General features: G+C 42.0%; 1 protein-coding gene across 1 annotated transcript in view; it reads right to left on the bottom strand.

Annotated features, from left to right (window-relative positions):
- Nucleotides 1-25,933, bottom strand: part of msh2 (mutS homolog 2 (E. coli)) — a 73,714-nt gene that overhangs the window by 32,912 nt on the left and 14,869 nt on the right. Inside the window, exons 6-10 of the mRNA XM_068045228.1 lie at nucleotides 24,657-24,790; nucleotides 9,137-9,336; nucleotides 4,334-4,443; nucleotides 2,586-2,709; nucleotides 426-576 (exon numbers count right to left, since the gene is read on the bottom strand). Coding sequence (XP_067901329.1) covers nucleotides 426-576; nucleotides 2,586-2,709; nucleotides 4,334-4,443; nucleotides 9,137-9,336; nucleotides 24,657-24,790 — 719 coding nt within the window. The remainder of the gene's footprint in view (nucleotides 1-425; nucleotides 577-2,585; nucleotides 2,710-4,333; nucleotides 4,444-9,136; nucleotides 9,337-24,656; nucleotides 24,791-25,933) is intronic.

Genomic DNA, 25,933 nt, shown 5'->3' with positions numbered 1-25,933 from the left:
ATGGAAAATGCACCTGAGCAACTGTTACAATTTCACTTTGTCATGCAACATAAAACTGACATTCCTGACTAAAGACTAGTATTCTTAGGGCAAAGTCCTTCCATATGTCAACTGGGTTTAAGCACAAATAAATTACAGGAAATGTATATAAATTCTTTGAAAGAAGTTCAACTTTCATATATAAAGCTCCCAACCAGTTTTCATTAAGTTTTTAAAAATACTATAAAGAAATTCATGTTTATGAATATCTAATAATTTATGCTAAATATTGGACTTGATGCAATGTAACCTTCAAATCAGTATCAATATTTCCAAAACAGGGATGGAAAGTGAAGCTTTGGATATCCATCCAGTACGACACGCTTCAACAATAACCAACCTAACTACTGACTATGACACCAAAAAGTCAAAAACAGAATTCTAACCCGTTAGTGAACCGGACTCCATTCTTTTGGATATCGATGGTGTTAAATTTCTTATTGTTACGAAGAGCCTTCTCCTCCTTGCAGGTGACGCGGAAATAATAACCCAACTGAGCATTTGACTCCAGTTTCACAGTCTTGCTGGCTTCAAGACCTACATATAAATCAAACATAATAATTTGATAAAACTATCCCACACATATTCAATAACAATGCAATTTTTTTTCTTGCTTCTCTTGTCCTCTCCCAAAAACACCTTCCTCAACAATGCACATTTATCAGCTCACACTGACACTATAAGTCATACTCCTAGTATAATCCACTGGTCACTTGCAGCCCACGTATCCTTGACCTGCCACCCCAGTGGCATTGCAGGGGTGAAAGAGGATGCCAGTGCCTCCCAGATTTAGTGCTGTCCAGTCAGAAAAAGTAAAGGAATACCAGTTGGAAACTATCCCAATATCCATATATCATGTTACTCATTATGGTACTGAAAAAAGACAAAGTGTCTCACAGATTGTTTATAAGAGAAGTAGTAGATGACAGGGAGGCGACAACATAAGTTTCATCCTTTTAACATCCACTACAAGTGGAGTTGAAGCAACTTGCACCATCCCTAGCCAAAAGCACGCACGTGGCTAATAAGGAGAAAAAGTTGTTTTAAAAAATTGAAATAAAGTTTATCCAGTATTAATGCTGGGGGTTGCCCATAATCAACAACTTGTGTTATAATAGCACCTTTAACATAATAAAACATCCCAAGGCACTTCATAGGAGCATTATAAAACAAAATATGCCACTAAAGGAGACATTGGATCAGATGACCAAAAGCTTGGTCAAAGAGGCTGGTTTTAAAGAGTGTCTTAAAGGGGAAAAGCGAGGTGGAGGCAGAGAGGTGTAGGGAGGGCATTCTAAAGCTTGGGGCCTGGGCAACTGAAGGTGTGGCCACCAAGTGATTAAAATCAGGGTTGCTTAAGAGGCTAGAATTAGAGGAGTGCAGATATCTTGGAGGGTTGTGAAGCTTGAGGAGATTGTAGAGATGCGAAGAGCAAGGCCATGGAGGGATTTGAAAACAAAGGATGAGAATTTTAAACAAGACATTGCTTGATTGGGAACCAATGTAGGTCAGCGAGCACAGGAGTGAGGCTTGCTCCCAAGGAACCTGAATTTTTAGTTTAGTTGAGTTTAGAGATACAGCACTGAAACAGGCCCTTCGGCCCACCGAGTCTGTGCCGACCATCAGTTGATTTATACCCATTTACACTAATCCCATATTCCTACCACATCCCCACCTGTCCCTATATTTCCCTACAACCTACCTATACTAGGGGCAATTTATAATGGCCAATTAACCTATCAACCTGCAAGTCTTTGGCATGTGGGAGGAAACCGGAGCACCCAGAGGAAACCCACGGAGAACGTGCAAACTCCACACAGGCAGTACCCAGAATTGAACCCGGGTCGCTGGAGCTGTGAGGCTGCGGTGCTAACCACTGCGCCACTGTGCTGCAAGATAAAGTTCCAGCATTTTTTTCTGTTTTTTACCTGATTTGAGTTTTTGGAGTCACTCCCATGACCTCTATACAAACAATATACAAATTGCCACACGCTGCTTCTGGTGCTCACAACTGACCTCGTGGCAACAGCATTCCTTCTACTCACTAACATTTCACCGAGAGTCATAATCCCAAGCAGATTCTTGCTCGAGGACTACTCGAAGAAGTTCTACTATGGAGTGGAGGGTTACAAGGGCTGATGCGATTCTCTACACAGTGGACTCCTGAATTGAATCACACAAGCAATTGCTAGATGGAGGCTAGGTACCTCCTCATATGAATAAAACATCTATATGTCCTATACTTTACAGTAACATTTATATTTCTATAAACAACTTTGATGTCAGGTAAAATTACTGTTAGAGCAGAAACTTTACTCTACAATTTCCCATGCTTGATGCTGACACAGTGCCCAAAGTGAAAAGTGCACTGATATCTATCACTTTGATTGCCAACACTTCTGTGAAGTATCTTTGGATATTTTACTCTGATAAAGGTGCTACATAAATGCAAGTTGTTACTCTTTATAGATGAATACAAAATGTAGAATTACTCTGACTGCAACACTGAAAAAAAAGTACAGGTTTATCTCAGATCTGTGTCATACCTAGTTCCCTAGCAGCTTGGTTGAGTGCTGACTGCATACTTTTCTCCAGGTCATCCATCTTCTCTCTCAGTTCAGTTAGATTTGGGTCAAAGGATGGCTTCACCAGGAACTCATGGTTTTCCACCTGTTACACCAAGTGATTGTTTTTAATGTTGAGATAGTTCCACAACTTGAATTAATTCCTTTATTATTGCGAAGGAAGACCACTCAGCAAATCGGAAATCATCAGAGCAAATTCCAGCTTCTATTTCTATTCTGTATGGTGAGTTCACAATTTTAAAAAGAACGGGGGGGCTGGTGTTGGGGAGGGAGCGGGAGGGAGATGATGAATAAACTGGTGAACCCTAACAAGGAGGGAGACACTCATCTCCTTGCATCTAGCTATAAAAAAAGCAAAAGTGCAAGCAACAGGAAACAAATCCGTTAGCATCAGTAAAGAGAAAAGATGAGTGAACCCCTGAAACGTTAATCATCATTCTGCAATTTTTTCCTTTTAACCCAGCTATAGAGCTGTATTTAGCAAAGACGAGAACTGATCTCCAATCTCCACAGGGAAACAGTATGGACTACAGGAGAAAGAAATCATAAAAACAAGCTAAAACAAAAATAAACAGACATAGAAATGGAATTGGATAAAGATACTGGGACAGACTGAAGTAATCACCTATAACACAAAATAAGGCTTGCATTTATTTGGTGCCTTCCTCAACTTCAAAGCATCCAAAGGTACTCTAGATCCAATGAAATATGTTTGAAGTTTAGTCACTGCTCTGATAGTTGTTTCATTTTTCCATATTTTTGTGAGTCCACTGTCAGTCATTTCTATAGCAAGTGAAGGCAGCACCAGTCATGAAGCAGATTGAGTGGTTTTACTAAAGACAAATTTTAGACCCCGTTGCATGCATCTTTTTCCCAGCAGTAATTGTTTACAGACCCATCACTAATGAAACTCTTTTTCTCATCTCCACCTGAAAAGCACCAGCTCAGCTCTCGAACGTTACTGTGTATTGGCCCATAACAAATTAATGAAGAGCAATTCCCTATTATCCTAAGCACCAACATTGCCAATGGAATTGGGTTCACCCAACATTGGTTCAAGTCATAGGGACAGGAATTTCACCACACCCACCCCAACAAACCTCTCCCCTCACGCCCCCACTCCATCCATTTACAGCAAGTACTTTCCAGACTAATTTGCTTCCCCAAGTCCAAGTAGTTTTTTTGTCCTCAATACCAATCTGGGAATGGCCTGCAGGAGCCAGTGTTTTCTTGGGTTAACTCAAAAACAGTTTCTATTCAGGCACTAGTACTGCAGTTAGCACCCCTCTGATACACTGTGGACAGCTCCTTTGCTGGGACCAGAATACAGCTGTAGACTCTGCACCCTAAGCACAAATCTAATGGACAGTAATTTCTTGTGTCTTACCAGATATTATGCCAAAAAAAAAGTCCTTCCTAGTAACTAACAAAATTATAATTTTAAGAGGAATTTAAACAACCTCTCCAAATTTCATTATGACTTAAGAAATTAATAAAGTTGCCCCAAGCAATGCTTTCTGACAATGCTGCAAAACGAATCCTTTTCCATTATCAGCAGTGGCTGGATTCTGAAGTTAATGGAAGGTATTATATAATATATAAATTTTTCTTTCTTTAGCCCCACATATACACTCACTCTCGTCGTCCCACAAACTTGATTCACACCTGAAAGAATTTCATACATTAACACTCTCAATTTAGCCATTTACCTGATTCAGGTCTAATGTCGTCTCAATCAATTCCTGAAACTTGGTGAAATCAGAGATAAGGTCCGTCAATGGGGAGATAAACACAGCTTTCAGTAACATCTGGTGTACTCCTGTGAAAACAGTTAGTGTTGATCACATTAGACAAGCTGCGACCTTCAGCATAAGGTAAGCCAGTTATTTAATGAATATTTCACTGAAGGTACAACAAAATAGGACATAATTTGTTGTTAAAATGACATTGAGACTAATATGGTACATATAGCTTTCATATAGTGAGTAAATGTGCACTTAAACCTGGAAATGGAAAAACTGCAGTCACAGATGCACCTCTCCGCCATTAGCTTTGCCAAAATGGCAATCTGCTGTCTGCTTCACCACTGAAATGCATGCAATGACACAAAATTGCTGTATTCACTATATAGATACAAACTAAGCTCATCACAGAAGTTAATTCTTGCCCATTTCAGTCTAAGTAACCATTTAACAACTGCCAATCAGCCTCACTGGCACTAAAAATTAACAAATGTGGAGACCCATTCCTTCAGGTTTTAACTGTTGCTGGAGATTTTTAAAAATGTAAAATTAAAAAAAAAATTTTTTTAACTTTTCTCTCACCATCTAATCCAATCTTTCTTTCCCTTTCTATTTCTCTTTCTGTACCTGATTTGACATTGAATTCACCCATTCTAAAATAAAATTCCTTCTCAGTCCTTGCACTGTTAATTTCACAATCCTTCAATCTGATTGTTTAAGACCTACTTACTCAGGTCCCATATGCCCAATGTTGATCAAAGCCCTGTTATTAGCTCACAGTTTCAGCAACTTGCCACACAAAAAAATTTACAAATCTAAACCAGCAGGGACAAAGTCCAACTAAAGACAGACACTGTTGGATGTCCTGCCACAGCAAATTATGGCCCAATAATCATAATTCTTATTAAGTGGTATTGACTGGATTTCCAGCTGTTCGATACTTCTCCTGCTAATCAGCTTTATAACACAATTTTCTAGGCTGACACTTCAGCGCAGTATTGAGCAATACTGCACTGTATAATGTTTATCAGATGAAACGTTACGGCTCGTATTTAGTTAAACTAAGGCCCAGTGTGCCTATTCAGATAAAGTTAGAAACTCCAATGGAACGATATGAAGAGAAGCAAAGTCTTCTGGGCATCCTGTCCAGTATCTGTTCCTTAACCAACACCATCAAAACAAATTAGCTGGTCACTATCTCACTATTGTTTGTGGGGCCTTGCTGTGCTTAAATCAGCTGTCATATTTGCCTACAGAACAAGAGCAATTACATTGAAAAACTAATACATTGGGCTCAATATCAACCAACTCCACTACTCCCACCACCCCCCCCCACCCCCCACAACCTGACACACCAGTACAGGTGGGATAGCATGCTGGGGGGAATGGGTTATAAATACAACGCGGCACAGTGGCTAGCACCGCAGCCTCACAGCTCCAGCGACCCGAGCCCAGTTCTGGGTACTGCCTGTGCGGAGTTTGCAAGTTCTCCCTGTGTCTCCGTGGGTTTCCGCCGGGTGCTCCAGTTTCCTCCCACAGCCAAAGACTTGCAGGTTGATAGGTAAATTGGCCATTGTAAATTGCCCCTAGTGTAGGTAGGAGAATGGTGGGGATGTGGTAGAGAATATGGGGTTAATGTCGGCACAGACTCGGTGGGCCGAAGGGCCTGTTTCAGTGCTGTATCTCTAAAATAAAATAAACAACAATGGGGAAAGCATTCCCAATCTGTGAGGTATGAGTCATGAGTGTCCAACCGTTGAGGGGTGGAATATTTCATTAACATATTGAAATCAGGGTCCCAACATGTATTATATAAATTTAAAAGTTGCTGCGCAGGTTTCCCATAACTCAGGGAAACCCAGCAGTGAAAGGGAGCTGGAAGCTGCCAGGTCAAGTTAAATGCCTTTTACAGCACTTCTTGTGGATCAGGAGGAGCATGATTTTTTCCCCTGGCCACAGCTCCAACCTGCTGCAAGTGCAGAACTGTCTGTCCACAAGCCCTGATTTCCCTCTACCCTACCTGCCTCCCCAACTCTTGCAAGATTTCCAGGAACCATCCGCAGGGGTCCAGGGCTGCGGACTCCTGCTGCTAGTTTTCCCAGCTGGCACCAGTTTAGTCAGCTGCTGGACTGGAAATGGAATTATGTCCTACCATTAAATTGGACACGAGATCTGCAACCCCAGCCTTGCCAGTTTTTCCCCCACGCTACCCTCTCCATAAACATTGAAGCAATTGTCTATGAAGTCATTTCAGAATGTCTTGAAAGTGCTCTATAAATGCAAGCTTTTTTCCTTCAGCTTTATAGATCATCAGCAAGTCAAAATGGGTACCATACTAGCATTCCTGCCATGACCTATTACCTAGCAGCCACAAGAGTGGTAGGAAATCCAAATTGGTGGATACTACATAGTTAAGTGGGTTGCACACAGCCTTTATGACTTTGGCTCCAATCCTTTGACTGTTGGCTGCAACCATCCTAAATAAAATAGGTTTTCAAAGTCTCGACAATGTTCCTCATCTACACAAGATTATAGCACAAAAATGCATCTATTGCAAATCTCACTAAGACAGACCAGAGGAAGTATGGCATGGGAGAGGGTGTAGTAGGGGTTGGACAGAGCAAAGGAAGATTTTCGGTGCATCTAAACATAGGAACATAGCAAGATAGGAACAGGAGTAGGCCATTCAGCCCCTCGAGCCTGTCCCGCCATTCAATGAGATCATGGTTGATCCGCGGCATAACTCCATATACCTGCCTTTGGCCCATAGCCCTTAATATCTTTACTTAACAAAAATCTATCTATCTCAGATTTAAAATTAACAACTGTTCTAGCTTCAACTGCTGTTTGTGGGAGCGAGTTCCAAACCTCTACCACCCTTTGCGTGAAGAAGTGCTTCCTAACATCTCTCCTGAACGGTCTGGTCCTAATTTTTAGACTATGCCCCCTAGTTTTAGAATCTCCAACCAGTGGAAATAGTTTATCTTTATCTAGCCTGTCTTTTCCTGTTAATATCTTGAAGACTTCAATCAGATCACCCCTTAACCTTCTAAATTCTAGCGAAAACAGGCCTAATTTGTGTAATCTCTCCTCGTAACTTAACCCCTGTAGTCCAGGCATCATTCTTGCAAACCTAAGTTGCACTCCCTTCAAGGCCAATATATCCTTCCTAAGGTGTGGTGCCCAGAACTGCTCACAGTACTCCAAGTGGGGTCTAACCAGGGTTTTGTACAGCTGCAGCATAACCTCTGTGTCTTTATACTCCAGTCCTCTGGATATAAAGGCTAGCATTCCATTAGTCTTTTTGATTATTTTCTGCACTTGCTCATGGCATTTTAAAGATCTATGCACCTGAACTCCCAAGTCTCTTTGGACATCCACTGTACTTAACCTCTTCCCATTTAGAAAGTACCCTGTTCTATCCTTTTTTGGTCCAAAATGCCGCCTAACTTTGTATCATCAGCAAATTTGGATTTATGACTTACTATGCCATCATCCAAGTCGTTAATGAATAATGTGAATAATTGTGGCCCCAACACAGATCCCTGCGGGACACCACTAGTTACATCCTGCCAATCGGAGTACTTACCCATTATCTCCACTCTCTGTCGCCTACCAATCAACCAACTTTCTAACCATGTCAATAATTTGCCCTCAACTCCATGGGCTTCTACCTTAGTTAACAGTCTCTTATGTAGGACTTTATCAAATGCCTTTTGGAAGTCCATCTCAATAACATCGATGGACACTCCCCTGTCCACTACCTTAGTCACCTCTTCAAAAAATTCAATGAGATTTGTCAGGCATGACCTTCCCATCATTAATTCATGCTGGCTGTCCCTGATTAACTGAAATTTTTTTAGGTGTTCAGTCACCCTATCCTCGATTATAGATTCCAGCAACTTGCCCACCACAGATGTCAGGCTAACTGGTCTGTAATTTCCTTGGTTCCCCCTTTCACCCTTCTTAAAAAGTGGAGTGACATGTGCAACTTTCCAATCCAGAGGGACCACTCCTGAATATAGGGAACTCTGAAAGACTATGGTTAGGGCATCTACAATGTGCTCGCCTACTTCTTTTAACACCCTCGGATGGAAACCGTCAGGTCCTGGGGATTTCTCACTCTTTAGTTCCATTAATTTCCTTGTTACTGATGATTTACTTACATTAATTGTACTAAGTCCCTGTCCCCTATCGGCTATCCCCATCCTGAATTACTAGCTTTTAATGACACAAAAAGTCAAATTCTATTTTATATAGATGCTACTACAAATTTGAGTCTATTTTTTGGGAGGGGTGATCACACAATAATCCTGCAGGTTTTTCTGTGAAATTAGTACCATTGCTATAAATAAACAAAGCTGTCATCACTAATCTGTGACCAAATAAATCAAACTGTATTCGTGGGATTCCAGCATTTTACTAGTGTTTTGAGGATCATATTCCCGAATCCAGTCTGTTTCTGTTTTTTTTTTAAAACTTTGGTAATATGTGAATGGAAGTGCTTGAAGAAAAATTCACAAAAAAATGGATACACAAAATAGCAATGATTTCTTGCTGTGCAAAAAAAGCAAAGCTGGTGGGATGGCCTGTAAACAAACACAGCCAAATGGGGCTTAGTTATCAACAGGATTTGAAATTAAAAAGTCCAGTTTATACTTAACTTTGCTGCAGATCACAAAAATGAAAATGAATCATGGCTGTACAATGCAGCACTTTTAAGGACAATATTTTTCTGACATGACAATTTCCATGTGTGTTATTTCTTACCGTCATATCTATCCAACACCTGCACCACATTTGGGAGATGATTGACAGCCTGGTAAATTCGGTAGCAGTCCTGTAGGTTTGCCGCCTGACGCTGGAACTTCTTCGCCAGGCGGTTGAGATCAGGAAATCGCCGAAGCAGATCCTCTTGTAAATTCTGCCGTAGCTCAGTGTCTTCCACAAAAGCCTCCACCAGGTTAAGCCTTTTCAAGGCAATTGATAAGAACCCATTAGACATGGAGCAGAGGTCTAAACTTCTTAATAACATGTTAGCTTCAGTCAGAAACACACAGCTCATGAAGATATGCCCATGTGAAGCTGTGGTACGAAACATTTGAATATGTGTCACCAGAGTTGACATGCAGCTTCACTGCCTCAGTCTGTCCAATTCCCTACTTTAACTGCATCTCTTGTGGAAAGTAGTCAAACAAAAGCCAGGTACCAGATCTAGACGGGCAGGCGGAGTCTGGAACTCCTGTCATGCAGCTTCAAGTGTCAAGTACACAGTGACACTGGCAGCAGCCTGGGTGCATTTTGGCTGGGCACTGCCTCAGTTTGTGGTTTTGATCCCTGGCCTAGCAAATCAAAAGGGAGGGTTAAGGAGAAAGTCAGAGGAAGGGGTAAAACTGAAGCAGAGAACAGCCATCTCTTCCCAAATAAAAACAAAAAGTGCTGGAAATACTCAGCAGATCTGGCAGCATCTGTGGAGAAAGAAGCAAAGTTAACATTTCCATTAACCCTGTTTCTTTTTCCACAGATGCTGCCAGACCTGCTGAGTATTTCCAGCACTTTTTATTTTTATTTCAGATTTCCTGCATCTGCAGTATTTTGCTTTTATTTTAGCCCTCTCTTCCCTCCTTCCTTTGGAGATTGCCAATCAAAACAAAAACGCCAACGGCTACAATAAAAATTCCTGCTCACAGTTCAGAACTTGCATTTGTTCAGCACTTTTCATAACCTCAGGATACCCCAAAGCATTCTCAGCCAATAACTTACTTTTGCAGTGCAGTCATTATTGTAATAATGCAGGAGACCACTTTGCACATAGACCAATCCCTATACAAACTAAGTCGACCTCAGATCAATGCTGAGCTATTCTACCTCAATCACCTGGCAGCCAGAACACGACAACTTGCAGTGACCCTGGATGAGAGAGAGGAGACAGCCAGCCAGTATTCTCACTCCTGATTGTTTGCCAGTGTCGCACTTCTCCACGACCACCCCCAAAACAGACATTGGGCGAGGTCAGGATAGAGGCTAGTTGTGGTGCCCCAACTGTCACAGTCTCTTAGCACTCGCTAAGACTACAGAGGTAACCTTATACATAGTAAAGTTTGAGAGTGCCAAGAGGATTCTGCCAGTTAGTCACTCTTCTTCTCCCACTGCCCTCCAAAGTTGGGGAAACTAGTTTAAGAGGAAGCACTCAAGTTTAACTGGGATCATGCAAATACACATTAAGAAATATGCAACAACTATAATTTGGCAGTTATGAAAAATTTTACTTCCCTAACATTTTAACATGTTGCATTCTTGGTTTTGAATCTTTCTACATTCTGCCGCCATCAGTAAATAAAAAATGTTAACCTTACAATTTGCAAATAAATCAGTCTTGAGCATTATATTGCTACCTTGTGGCCATGATAGTGTAGTACAGACAAAACTATGAACAACCCACACAAAAATTTATCTTCAACTCTCGGCACACCCCACCCCATTGAAAATGTACCTATCTTCTAACTGCACCCACCTTTCATAATGACACCCCTACAATCAGTACACTAGCCTCATCTTTCTGATTTGGGCATTAACAGGTGTAACTGGTTAGAAAATGGGCGGCACAGTGGCGCAGTGGTTAGCACCGCAGCCTCACAGCTCCAGGGACCCGGGTTCGATTCCGGGTACTGCCTGTGTGGAGTTTGCAAGTTCTCCCTGTGTCTGCGTGGGTTTTCTCCGGGTGCTCCGGTTTCCTCCCACAAGCCAAAAGACTTGCAGGTTGATAGGTAAATTGGCCATTATAAATTGTCACTAGTATAGGTAGGTGGTAGGGAAATATAGAGACAGGTGGGGATGTTTGGTAGGAATATGGGATTAGTGTAGGATTAGTATAAATGGGTGGTTGATGGTCGGCACAGACTCGGTGGGCCGAAGGGCCTGTTTCAGTGCTGTATCTCTAATCTAATCTAATCTAAAATGGGGGCGAATACCTGCATTACACTCATTTCTGGTGAGGATGTTTTAATGAACTCCAAACTATGCCTTTTAGGCATCACACATTTTCCTGATGTTCTTGTGCAAGCTATACTTAAGTCATCCACCTAACCATATAAAACAGGCATCAGGGTTTCTTGTGACTGAGCTGTATGTGAAAGTTAATTTAAACAGCGGATTGTTTGCAAAATTTTCAGACCTCTATATCCCTCTTTTTCTCATTCAGTGTTCAGAAATCTCTGCAGCAATTGTTGCAGTGCCAAAAGCTCTCCTCTACATTTCCTTCAGAAGAATTTCAATGGCTTCATACAAACAATGGGCCACTCTCTGAGCTTCTGCATCCCCAAGGAGCTTTGCCCTTTTTTGGGACAAACATGGGTGTATTCCAGACTAGCCAAACTACAACGCCTGCCCCTTTAAGCAACTGCTGAAATTGAAATACTGCAGCTGCGCATGTTCTCGCCCAATCACAGGCCTTTTCCACGAGCTCACCCACAATATTCAAATGAGACGGATCCCAGAAACAGTTAGCGATGGGGTGTGTGCTATTCTTTCACCATCCCATTTCCAGTGGAGCTTATATGCAAGTGGAAAATCCAGACTTCTGTAAATAAATAATTGTGTCCAATTCTGGGCACCACACGTTTAGGAAGGACGCCAAGGTCTTGGAGAAGGTGCAGAGAAGAAATACTAGAATACCAGAGATGAGGGTCTGCAGTTATATGGAAAGACAATTAAAGTTAGGATTAACTAGAGAAAGTTAAGGGAAGACTTAATAGGTATTCAAAATTATGAGGGGTTTTGATGGAGTAAATAGGAAGAAACTGTTTCTGCAGGCAGGAGGGTCAGTAACCAGGGGACACAGGTTTAAGGTAAGCGGCAAAAGTATCAGAGGGGAGAGCAGGAGTTTTTTTTTAAAAAACACTGAAGGTTATGATGATCTGGAATGCACTGCCTGAAAGGATGGTGGAAGCAGATTTGAAGGCAACTTCCAAAATGGAATTGAGGAAAGGGCAGGGGAGTGGGACTAATTGCATAGCTCTTTCAAACGGCCAGCACAGGCACAACGGACCGAATGGTCTCCCTCCGTGCTGTATAATTTTATTAACTACACCTGATGACTTAGTGGGTAAAAATGTACTGCCCGGTAAGTACAAGTACTGAGCAATTCGGAAAGGAAGGTTTCGGGTTTGAACCCCAGTTTCTGCAGAGTTAGCAAGGACAGCTATGGTGGTACATTCTGTCTCAGTGCCCCGGGGCTAGGGAGAAAGGAAATGGGGAAAGTAGCCAGTACTGCTGACTATGCAGTGACCCATGCTGGAAAATATGTAAGTACAGACATCAATCAGAAGAAGACACAAATGGCTATGGATTCCCACTGCACTCATTTTCTAGGCTCAGAAAAATATCCATTCAGAAAGAGTACTAGAGAGGTCGAATGGAACCATAAACCTATAAACTATTCCAATGCTCTCCTGGCCAGCTTCCAACCTTGATATTTCCATAAACTTGAGTTCATCCAAAACTCTGCTGCTCGTATCCCAAACTCGCAGCAAGTCCCGTTCACTGGTGCAAGCTGACCTATACTGGCTCCTGGTTCAGTGCCTTGTTTTCAAATTCCTAGCCTCTCCCTATCACTGTCACCTCCCCCTACAATCTGCCCAGATCTTGGTCCTCCTGAAATTTTGGCCTCTTGCAAATCCCCCATTTTAATCGCTCCACCATTGAAGCTGTGCCTACAACTGCCTATGCCAGAAACCTCCCCACCTTACTCTCCTACATTAAGCTTAGCTCTTTGACAAGCTTCTGGTCAACTGTCCTACTATCTCCTTTTGTGGCTCAGCGTCACATTTCGTTTGATTAAACACCTTGGTATTTTTTGTTACATTAAAGGCACTCTACAAATGCAAGTTGCTGTATGAACAGGTTAGGAGATGGAAAGTAACTGGGGAGAAAGTAAAATCTAAATTCGGATATTAATTCTTCACTTGCCACAAGTCGTGTCGAGGATAATTCCTGGAGTAGAATTTCATACAATCTCACTGAACCCAACTTTTTGCTGCATGTTTTCACAGCACAAAAATATCAACAGTTTTAACATGTAGCCAGCAGAGGGCAGCAGGACCTTTATTTTTCAAATTTTACTACCCTCCATTTTGAAAGAATCCAGACATCAACTAACAAGAAGTTTCATTTATATAACAAATTTGCCTTTACTGTAGAAAAATGGCTCAAGGTACTTTTTTGAGACATAAGGAGGAAAAATGAATGCCATGGCAAAGAAAGAGATGTAAGGAAAGGTGTGAGAAATAGGTATTGTTACCAATAACAGTGGCAAGACTTCAACAGCCAAATGCTCACCCATTTTACTAGCTACACAGGGAACATTACTATGCTATAAAACTATCCTTGCCACAGTTTATGCAAGCGTAGGAAAGTTAGGCAGTGCAATGCGCAAGATGAATGGGCAGGAACAACTCTAGAAATATGCATTAGATGACAAAGCATGCAGTTTCCTACAGTGTTTAACAAGGCAGCTTCACTGAGTACTTAAGTCAGGAGACTCCTGTTTGCGTGGGGGGAGGGGGGTAAGGGAGAGGAATGGTATTTAAGTGCGTAACTGGGAGTGGATTGGGGTTTGCAACTTCTACTATGTGCGGCGTTGTCCAGGAAATAATTACTTACATTGGATTGCAACAAACTTTAAAAAGTACTTTAATTATATACAACTTTACAAATTGGCTGCACCCTTATCTTAACAGTTGAAGCAAAGCTTGCAAACATTCAAGTCGCCACTGGTTTTTTGTCCTATCTGAAGTAATAAGGTTGGCTTAGCTCCAACCCATCGTTGGCACATATTACTGAAAACCGCATTCTCTTCTTCCCTGCATGTCCCAACCCCCCACCCAAGAATAAGCTAGAAAGCATATTGTTCAGGCAAAAAGTTACCTTGCGCTAGTTAACACAAGGCATTGGCTCACTCCTATAAGGGCTCTTTCCACGAATGGGTGCTCCCAAAATGGTAATGCACTCACAAAAAAGACACAAAAGTCACATGTTTGTAGTCCTTTTGTCTGGAATGCACCAACTTGGAGGCTCCATTAGCCTTTGTATTACCATACATTCAAGGTGTGGCACCAAACACAGGCATCATAGAGTCATACAGCATCCTGCCTCTACCACCCCTTTAGGCAGTGCGTTCCAGATTCCAACCACTCGCTTTTTTCAGAATTTTTTCCAATATTTTCCCAACGACTGATGTTAGACTCACTGGTCTGTAATTACCTGGTTTATCCCTGCTACCCTCATCCCGATCTGTACAATATCTGGGTGCCACGGAGAAGCCACTTGTAGTTCAAAATAGCTGAAAGTGTCACTGAGTTTAAGGTGGAATAATACAATAACTTCAGGTAAGCCAGCTTCTGATCACATCCCAAGTAATTAATATTCAGCAATATACAGAGACTTTCAGAACTCTTGATTATATTTGTGTGGAGAAATGAGTGCTGAGTTACAAGACAGCAGGGAAAATCTTTAATTTTGATTTTTTTGATTTAGAGATACAGCACTGAAACAGGCCCTTCAGCCCACCGAGTCTGTGCCGACCATTAACCACCCATTTATACTAATCCTACACTAATCCCATATTCCTACCACATCCTCACCTGTCCCTATATTCCCCTACCACCTACCTACACTAGGGGCAATTTATAATGGCCAATTCACCTATCAACCTGCAAGTCTTTTGGCTATGGGAGGAAACCGGAGCACCCGGAGGAAACCCACGCAGACACAGGGAGAACTTGCAAACTCCACACAGGCAATACCCAGAATTGAACCCGGGTCGCTGGAGCTGTGAGGCTGCGGTGCTAACCACTGCGCCACTGTGCAACGAAATCAGGTTTTTTTTTTAGGAAAGGTTTCTCAAGTTAACCAGCCTCACAAAATAAATCAGAGTGGCTCCAAGTGCACATTCAGCCCAAGAAAATTTCTTCTTGCTATATTAAATGTGATAAAGTAATAAAAAGTGAGCGGGAGCGAGTGGAGCAAGCGAGAGTGGGGATCAAAATCATACTGTGTACATGCAGCATCTGCTCCATCCCCTCAAACGAACTGACACTCAGAGGGCTATGGACAAGACACTCATCTTCACATATTCTAGTCATGTTCCTTCATTCATTTTCCAGACAAAGATCCAGAAAACCACAAGGTCCACAAATAGCCTCTTCATTGTAGAATCCTGCCCAAAACCTGCCCATATCTACTAAATGGCCTCTCTCCACTGGGGAAAAAAAAAGTAGACCCTCCATTCAACAAGCATGTAGATGAAGCACCAGTAGGGCACATTCAGATCCTAATAAGTGCCCCTCGGCCTCCACAAGGAACAGGAGACATCAAACCCTGGGGCCCATTTTAGGAGGTTCACTTGGCATCTCTGCCTCCCACTGCCACCCACCCCGTCTGAAACAAAGAACATCCAAATGACCCAGCAAAATGTGAAAGCCAGGTGCAAAAAAAACCGTCACAAAATATGAACATGAACACTTGAAGATACAGTAATAAAAAAGCTGAATAGAACTGTTCCAACACAAGTAGGCCATCCCAGGGACATGTCAGAACAGATCTAGACCAAATTAATGTCAAAACGTTAAGTCTACAGAAAGCCAGAAAATTAACAGCATCTATGAAAAAATGGTATTTTCCTGATGGAGTGTTTGATTGAGGGTTGGGGGGTGCAGGGAAGGAGATACATTTGTGTAACTTTAATGTCACAAAACATGGGGAATAGGTTGACGGGAGGTGGGGGGAGGTGCGCAGGGCAGGCTACACATTGTTGCTCTCAGCCTACTTCTGCTCATCAATTCTAAAACACAAGCAGAATATAATTCTCAATTGAGCAAGCCCAAATAGGTATGCAACCACACCAGCAGTTCAATAAGTACACTACGTGCTGCCGAAACTGAGGAGCAGCAGCAGCTCTGAAGGGTACAGCAGTTCAAAACTAGTTACTGTTTAACCACAGGACTGGCAATAGAAATGAAAGGTTCCACACCTAAAGCTCTCATCATAGTGCTGTGAAGTAGAAATCCAGATTTAGTGACCCGATTCTAGGTTCTGCCCAATGTTAGTAAGGTTTCTGGGCCTGCCTGCATGAAAGGTAGAAGCACTTAATCCCTGGTCAGCATAATGTTAGCTGATATGAACCAGAATGGCACATGGGGACACCAGAATTACCTTCTGCCCTCCTAAGCTAGTGAGGATAAAACTCGCAATAAAGGCAGCAGCAGATACCTAGAGACATCTTGTGACCTTTAGAAAGACAGGCAGGCCAGAAAGAATCATAGAAAGTTTACAGCACAGAAAGAGGCCACTTGGCTCATCGTATTTGCGCTAGCCGAAAAATGAGCCACCCACCCTAATCCCACATTCCTGCATGTGGTCCGCAGGTTACGGCACTTGAGGTGCATATCCAGACACCTTTTAAATGTTAAGGTTTTCTGCCTCTACCACCCCTTCAGACAGCGAGTTCAAGAACCCCACCACCCTCTAGGTGGAAAAAAACTTTTCCTCATCTCCCCTCTAATCTTTCTACCAATCACTTTAAATCTATGCCCCCTAGTCACTGACCTTTCTGCCAAAGTAAATAGGCCCTTCACATCCCACTCTATTCAGGCCCCTCAAATTTGTACATCTCAATCAAATCTCCCCTCAGCCTCCTGTTTCAAGGAGAACAACCTCAGCTTATCCAATCTTTCCTCATAGCTGCAATTTTCCAGTCCTGGCAACATCCTCGTAAATCTCCTCTGTACCCTTTCTAGTGCAATTACATCCTTTCTGTAATGAGGTGACCAGAACTGCACAAAGTACTCAAGTTGTGGCTTAACAAGTAATTTATACAGTTCCAGCATAACCTCCCTGCTCTGATATTCTATACCTCGGCTAAAAGAAAGGATTCCATATGCCCTCTTAACCACCTTACCGACCTGTCCTGCTACCTTCAGGGATCTCTGGACTTTCACTCCAAGGTCCCTCACTTCCTCTACACCTCTCAGGATTCTCCCATTAATTGCGTATTTCTTTGCCTTATTTGACCTCCCCAAATGCATCACGTCACACTTCTCCAGGTTAGAGTCACAGAGTCATAGAGTTATACAGCACAGAACAGGCCCTTTGGCCCAACACGTCTGCACCGACCATCAAGCACCCATCCAATCTAATCCCATTTTCCCGCACTTGGCCCATAGCCTTGTATGTTATGGCGTTTCAAGTGCTCATCTAAATACTTTGTAAATGTTGAGAGGGTTCCTGCCTCTACCACCCCTTCAGGCAGTGCGTTCCAGATTCCAACCACCCTCTGGGTGAAAACATTTTTCCTCAACTCCCCTCTGAACCTCCTGCTCCTTACCTTAAATCTATGCCCCTTGGTTACTGACCCTCCACTAAGGGAAAAAAGTTTCTCCTGATCTATCCTATCTATGCCCCTCATAACTTTGTACACCTCAATCAGGTCCCCCCTCAGCTTTCTCCACTCCAAGGAAAACAACCCCTGCCTATCCAGTCTCTCCTCATAGCTGTAATGCTCCAGCCCAGGAAACACCCTGGTGAATCTCGGCTGCACCCTCTCCAGTGCAATCACATCCTTCCTATAATGTGGTGACCAGAACTGTGCACAGTACTCCAGCTGTGGCCCAACCAGCGTTTTATACAGCTCTAACATAACCTCCCTGCTTTTATATTCTATGCCTCGGCTAATAAAGGCAAGTATCCCGTATGCATTCCTAATTACCTTATCTACCTGTGCTGCTGCCTTCACTGATCTATGGACAAGTTCACCAAGATCCCTCTGTACTCCCCAGAGTCCTACCATCCATTGTATATTCCCTTGCCTTGTTAGTCCTCCCAAAGTGCATCACCTCTCACTTCTCAGAATTAAATTCCATCTGCCACTGCTCCGCCCATCTCACCAGCCCAACTATATAATTGTATAATCTAAGGCTTTCCTCCTCACTATCCACGACACCACCAATTTTCGTGTCATCTACGAACTTACTGATCATTACATGGCGTTAGGGTTAGTTTATTAGCTTGGACAGAGGATTGGATAACCAACAGAAAACAGAGTCGGGATAAATGGGTCTTTTTCTGGTTGGCAAGATGTAACTTATTGGGGTGCCACAGGGTTTGGTCCTCAGGCCCCAACTATTTACAATCTATGTTAATGACTTGGATGCAGGGATAAAAGGTACGATAGCCAAGTTTGCAGATGACACTAAAATAGGTGGGATAGTAAGTTGCAATAAAGAAATAAGAAATTTACAAATGATATGCATAGGTCAGGTGAATGGGCCAAAATTTGGCAGATGGAGTTTAACGTGGATAAGTGTAAGGTTATCCATTTTGGTCGGCAGAATAGAAAGGCAAATTATCTAAATGGAAAGAAACTTCAGAGCGCTTCGGTGCAGAGAGATCTCGGTATCCTCGTGTATGAATCACAGAAAACTAGTATGCAGGTACAGCAGGTAATAAGGAAGGCAAATGGAATTTTGGCATTTATTGCTAAAGGAATAGAGTATAAAAGTAGGGAAGTGGTGCCACAACTGTACAAAGCATTAGTGAGACTGCACCTGGAGTACTGAGTACAGTTTTGGTCCCGTTACTTGAGAAGGGATGTAGCTGCATTGGAGGCAGTTCAGAGGAGGTTCACTAGATTGATTCCAGAGATGAGGGGTTTGTCTTACGGTAACAATTCCTTTAATTAGGAAAAAAATCTCCATCCAAAACAAACTAGAAACTCCTAAAAATACTGGTTTAACACAATAGAAAGGAGGACGGGAGGTTGAGTAAATGAGCCATTTCACAAATATCGCTGCAATATTGCGCAGGTTCCAGGGTTAGACTCTGCGAAAGACATCAAACTACAGTCATATCTCATTCAATTTTTTGGACCAGAACACAATTAGAAAGTCTAACATGCATTAGATGTCCTCAATGACCAGGGAGGGACTCGGGAAGCAGCTTGAATTCTAATTCTACATTCACATTTTTCCTGCTTTTTTCTTACCCGTGAAAAAACACGGCATTGAATTCGGAAAAAAAAACATTGTTCAACCCAGAAAGAGACGGTTACTTCTCTGTCCTGATTTTTATCGCACAATGGTTTAGCTGGTTGGCTACATGCTAATGCAACATTAGCACATGATGTAGCTATCTCTGTCACCAAAAGTAATTCACACTGGCATTACATACTGTTTTGCTTGCTAGCTAGTCATACAGTTGTGCTGTCTCTATTGATGCTTATCTACTTTAATTATAAAGGAGAAATGTCTTTTAAATTGGACTGTGCTTTGGTGGCAATAGGTTGGCTATACACTTTATATACTGATTAATTGCCCCCATGTCTATGGCTGAATCAATAATTTTGTCAAATGTCTGTGGTGCAACCTGTTGGTGTCTAGTCCTGATTAAGGGTTAGGGAACCAAGGCAGGTAGATTGAGCTGAGAAACACATCAGCCATGATCTAATTGAATGGACAAGAGGGTTGAGGAGCTTACTTCTGTTCCTGTGTTCTCAGAGTGTATACGTACAAAGTTGCTTGTTAAGCCTACCAACACAGGCATGTTTCATTCCTTAAAAAAGACATGAAACAGAAACATGGGTTTGGGATGGTGAATGGGTTAGGTTTTAGCCCAACTAAGAGCATCTATTTTATAAGATAGCATTGTTCATTGTAAGGCTAGCGAGTATAGAAAGTTAGAAATACACAGCTGGTCTGTCAGGTTTTTTTTTTAAGAAGGAGGACAGGTCAATATTCCAGGTGTTGATGTTTCATCAAACCACTGAAATCTTAACTGATCTTTAGAGGCTAAAAGACCTGCTGCGTATTTCAGGAATTTTCCATTTTTTCCCCAGATTTTTTTCTCTATTAAGTACTGAAACTAAAACACATACGTGCACGAATAGTTGGGAAGCCAGTAGCAGTTATGGATGACTCTGCACTGCCTACTGCCCTTATAGAAACTAGGCCCATTCACAATTGATTCTAATCAGCCAACAGTAATTTTAATCAGTAATCTCAGACTTCAGTATGAAGTGACATTTCTCACCTTTAAATCTTTGCTTACATCAATAAAAGGCAAAATTTCTTTCCTTTAACATAGCATGTGAGCTTTTTATTATGGGGTTCACGCAACCATCTTGGTCTCCCGATTTAAAATTCCTATTGCCCAATGCAAAAGGGGAAGGAAGGAACACATCCCTACATTAATCCTATGTAAAATAAAATTCACTATTTAATTCCTACAAGCTCCATCCCACCACTCAAGTAAAACAGTACTCCTCTCAAATAGGTGCACATTTCCTGGTTCTGCGCCACACAATCATCCCCACCCTGACCCCCACCACTTCCCCTATGTTGTCAGACTTCTGTCTGACATCCAGTTCTGGGTGAGCCAAAATATCCTCCAATTAAATATTGGGAAGACCGAGACCATTCTCTGACCTTTGCCACAAACTCCATTTCCATCCTCCTCTCTGGCTACTGTCTGAGGCTGAACCAGATCGTTCACAACCTCGATGTTCTGTCTGGCTCCAAGCTGAACTTTCAATCCCACTGCTCACGATCACCACGATAAGCCACTGACATCTCTGTAATATCATCCATCTTCGCCTCTACCCATCTGCTGTTAAAACCCTCGTCTATGCTTTTGTTACCTGCAGACTTGATTAACCTAACATACTCCTGGCCAGCCTTCCATCTTCCACTCACCATAAACATGAGCTCATCCAAAGCTCTGCTGCCTGTATCCCAATTCCGTTCACCCGTCACCTCTTTGCACTGGCCTACACTGGCTCCCGATCCAGCAATGCCTCAATTTGAAAATTCTCATCTTTGTATTCAAATCTCTCCATGACCTTGCCCTTTCCTATTTCTAACATCCTCACAGAATCACAGAATTGTTACAATTACAATTCTGGCCTACACCCCACAATTGGCAGCCATACTTTCAGCAGTCTAGGCCCTAAACTCAAATTCCCTATCCAGATTTCTCTCCCCTCCTTTAAGATGCTCTTTGACCTATTCTAAAACCTGCTTTCTTTGCTCATACTTATATACTTATGATTATACTTCTGTGAAGTGCTTTGGGATGTTTTAGTGGCATAAAGGCATTAAGTAAATGCAAGTGGTTGGTGTTGTCGAAGAGTCAGGCTCAGAGCCAGCACCTGACAGCTAAAATAAAAGCAAAATACTGCGGATGCTGGAAATCTGAAACAAAAACAAGAGATGCTGGAATCACTCAGCAGGTCTGGCAGCATCTGTGGAAAGAGAAGCAGAGTTAACGTTCCGGGTCAGTGACCCTTCTTCGGTTCCGAAGAAGGGTCACTGACCCGAAACGTTAACTCTGCTTCTCTTTCCACAGATGCTGCCAGACCTGCTGAGTGATTCCAGCATTTCTTGTTTTTGTTCCTGACAGCTAAAGTTGGTTTCCTTACTGCAGTCAATACAAAGTCACAATTTAAAGAGAAGTGGCCAAAGCCTTTGCAGTTATTGGTATTCATACACAGAAGCAAAAGGATAGAGCTTATCTGCCACTGTATAGTTCCTTCAGAGTCTCAAGTTTATTTATAAAATGTCAACAAACACTGTCAGGGATTCCAGTGTCTAGATGAATCCAAGCGGATATTTAGAGTAGATTGCGGCAAATGAAAATTTTAAAGTATTTGCTGAAACTTGTCAGTTGACTGACTAATTGCTATATCACCAAAGCAAGTATCCAAATCCACCGAAACTGTCCGCCCATTCTCTGCGGAAATTGCAGCACCTGAAACCTGTTTGGGGAGTGCCTATTCAATGTACATTCATTTACCCCTAAGGCAATGTTCTTTCCAGCAGAATGATTACAGGAACCTTCTCGTCATTGTTGATGAAATAAGAGAAATGTTTTACAGTCAAAACAGAGATAAAGGTCTCATCAAGTTGGTTTGGTTCCCACTGATCACAGACTAATAACCACCTTCAACCTCTCCACCTAGAGAAATAAGATTGTTACAACTTCTCAAAATCCTGCATGTGACTGTTCAGTTGTTTCTTTTTGAAGTGTTTTAAATAATTATCACTACTTCCTCTTTGGTGGAACAGCAAGAGTATTTAGAAAACAGGAACTGACGCACAAAAAGAGGTTGAAGCCAAATAGTAGCTGAGCAACACGAATCTGAAAAACATCCCAGTCTGTGCTAAATTAGCGATCCCAGTTCCTTCAATTGGCCTAAGCACTTTCAGGAGGTAGGAGGAAAGGGAAGGCATAATTATCCAAGATTCCTGTTACTCATCATTACCCAGAAAAACCCCCACCCCTCTACCCCACCCCACGCTTTTGCAGGAGGTACATGTGAGGTCACTGATTAATGGACAGGATTTAAATGGACTGCATTCAGTTTGGGCATCATGTACCAAGCTTTCTCGTCCCTCGCCCATCCCCAGCATTAGAGAAGGGGAAAATTGGAAGAAAAACAAAGATGACCACAAAAACAAAAAGTTCAGCAGACATTAAAACAGAGAAGGGCACACACACATGAAAATCAGGCAGCAGAGTATATGATTAACATGCACGAGCAAATCAATGAAACGTAGCCTAAAATAAACCCTCATGTGTTGTTTTGTACGGGCTGGGAATTTGACCAAGTGGTTGCTGGAAAGAAGGGATGGCACAAATGGATAGAAGTAGCAGGCTAGCCTGAAGACGAGGTTTAGAGTGAATTTAGAGAACTGGAGGTAGGGCAAAGTCTGGGCAGGATGAACTTACTGGTAGCAACTACTCAACTCAATCAGAAGAGTGTGCCTAAATCCTTGCAACGTAAACATGTTTTAAGGGCAATGCCTGTGAAGACCCTGGGAATATTTTACGATGTCAAAAGGCACTGAACAAATGCAAGATGACTCAATTACACAACTAGTGGCTATCTGTGTTGAAGCTCAAGTCACATTACATGTGTGCTTTATATGCGCAAGAATGTTTTAGCATATAATCCATAATGTATTATTATGCTAAATAGAGCTATGACTCTTTAAGGTTACGAAGTCTCAGTTGTAAATAGAGGATTATTCAGCATTTAGTTGTAGTTTGTTCAGGGAAACTGCAGATTTGCTCAATTTGAGGTCAAACATTACAAGATTGGTTCAGAAACAACCAACACTTTAAGGCTGTGTTGTAACTGTAATTTTGATCAGTTGACCACTGAACTATCTTCTCATTTCTTCTAACTTCCAAATATACTATCCTACATGGTCTTGTTACTCTCACAGATAATGGTCCTTCACTGGATTATGTTTATTTAATTCATTAAAAAAAACACAAAACCAGGGAATGATCATATATTCCCAAATTACTTTGAACATATTTATTTGATATCCAATTTGAACGTGTTATGCTTGTAAAAGGAAACAGCAGTGACATCATCTGCCCATCCAGCTCAATCAGATCCTGTGAAGTGAACACTTTGGTAACACAGAGGGTTAACTACTGATGCAATGAAAGTCTCAACTAGACTAAACCTTGCATAACTTGAGTTGCTAGCTCTATCATTGGTTACAAGTTAACAGAGAGGGAGATGGTACAACGTACATTACTCAGCTCAATTTACCTCTGCATCATTAAATGCGGTTAATAAAAAACTGCTTTAAATGGGAATAATGTTGCTCAATCACTCCCAAACAATGCCTTTGAGATTTTGACAACAACCTGAACGCACTATGCATTGAGATAGTAATGACACCATATGGTGATTTCCTAGGTTCAAAGTCCACACGGGGAACATAGTGACAAGTTTATTATTTTTTCCCCTCTATATTATTAAGCTTGATAATTTTTCAACTTGCAGCTCTTAATCACTTTTGCAAATCACACAAAATAAGGTAGACCATACTCCCCTATGAGGGTCAGTGACTAAATCTACATCCCTTAGAGAACTAAGCCACAAAGACCAGGAAGGTCACAGGCATGAGTTAGCAGACATCAGCAGCTGCTGTGGTCATAGGATCAATATAATTGGTCTCAATGCATGATCTGAGTGAAAAAGTCAGCCTGGGATCTTGCTTCTCATCATTGGCCAGTGATTCCCCCTACTGAAAAGTAAAGCATGTTGACAGCCAAGAGAAGATCAGGTTCGGGTAAGATGTCCAACCCCTTCGTACCTCTGTTGAATACTCTAATGATCTTCACCTCTGGGCTGAGGCAAAGAATGCCCATTTGGGCAAGGTACCATAGGACAGCTGCTACTTGTAGAACTAGAGATTTTTTTTCATATAAAATGGCCTACCTCTCCTCAATCCTATTCTTGTCCATCAGTGGTTGTTTAATCCACTGGTTGACGAGGCGCTGTCCTTGAGGGGTCTTACATTTGTTCAGTAAACCAGCCAACGACTGGGTATTGCTGGCATCTTCTGATGAGCCCTAAGACAAAAAGAATTTTGCAGGTCATATTCGTCACCCTCCCGATTATTTTGTGGCAGTTCCTCACCATGATATTGTATTTGTAACAGCAACAGTATAACATTCCATTTAACGGAGATCTACTCAATCATCCTCGATCACTGTCAATATAATGAACAATTGCCATATCCTAATTACGTTCACCCATCATCGCTTTGCGCTGACCTACACTGGCTCCTAATCCAGCAACACCATGGCCTACCACTTCCTTATTTCTAACATCCTCCTGTTATACAGTCCGCAGATGTTTGCATTCCTCCAATTCTGACCTCTTGTGCATGCCTTCACCCCACCATTGGCAGAAAATGAGAGTTAGAAATGGACGAAAAACACAAGAAGTACCAAATCATTTGGATTTGGCCTAATTTTTGCACAACTCCAAACTGCTGTTCTACAGTTCCGGAATTTAAAAGGGCCGTAAACATTGTGTGCCTCATTCAACTGTTGGCACAGGTTCATTACTGAACATTGAGAAGTAAATGATGTTAAAATTTCATTTTTTTCATGGGATGTGAGTGTTGCTGGCAGGCCAGCATTTGTTGCCCATTCCTAACTGCCCTTGAACTGAGTCGTTTTCTAGGCAATTTCAGAGGGCAGGCAAGAAGCAACCACATTGCAGTGGGCCTGGAGTCATATGTAGGCTTGACCAGGTAAGGACAGCAGATTTCCTTCCCTAGGACATTAGTGTACGAGATACGACAATCAATGATAGTTTCACAGCACCATTACAAGACTAGTTTTCAATTCCAGATTAATTAAATTAATTAATTGAATTTAAATTGCACTAGCTTACATGGAATTTTAACCAGTGTCCCTCGGGCATTAGCCTGGGCCTCTGGATTAATGGTCCAGCGACATTACCGCTACTCAATCGTCTCCCCCAAGTCTTTTCTCTTCCTTTTGATCTTGCATTAGGGCCATTTACCTTGGTTTCGCAACAACAAATTTAGGCAACTTTTAAGGTCCAATTCATAACTCAGCCTCCTGAATTAATATGTTGTGCAAAACCTGTTTAAAGGACGGGAGGGCACCTTTTTGTGGGTATCAGTGACAATACGATAACCATTCGTTTTTACACCTTTTCAATTCTGCCACAATCAAAAG

Source organism: Heterodontus francisci, chromosome 13 (assembly GCF_036365525.1).
Source record: "Heterodontus francisci isolate sHetFra1 chromosome 13, sHetFra1.hap1, whole genome shotgun sequence".
NCBI lineage: Eukaryota > Metazoa > Chordata > Chondrichthyes > Heterodontiformes > Heterodontidae > Heterodontus > Heterodontus francisci.
The sequence above is the reverse complement of the archived record's forward strand: the minus strand, read 5'-3'. Positions and strand labels throughout refer to the sequence as shown.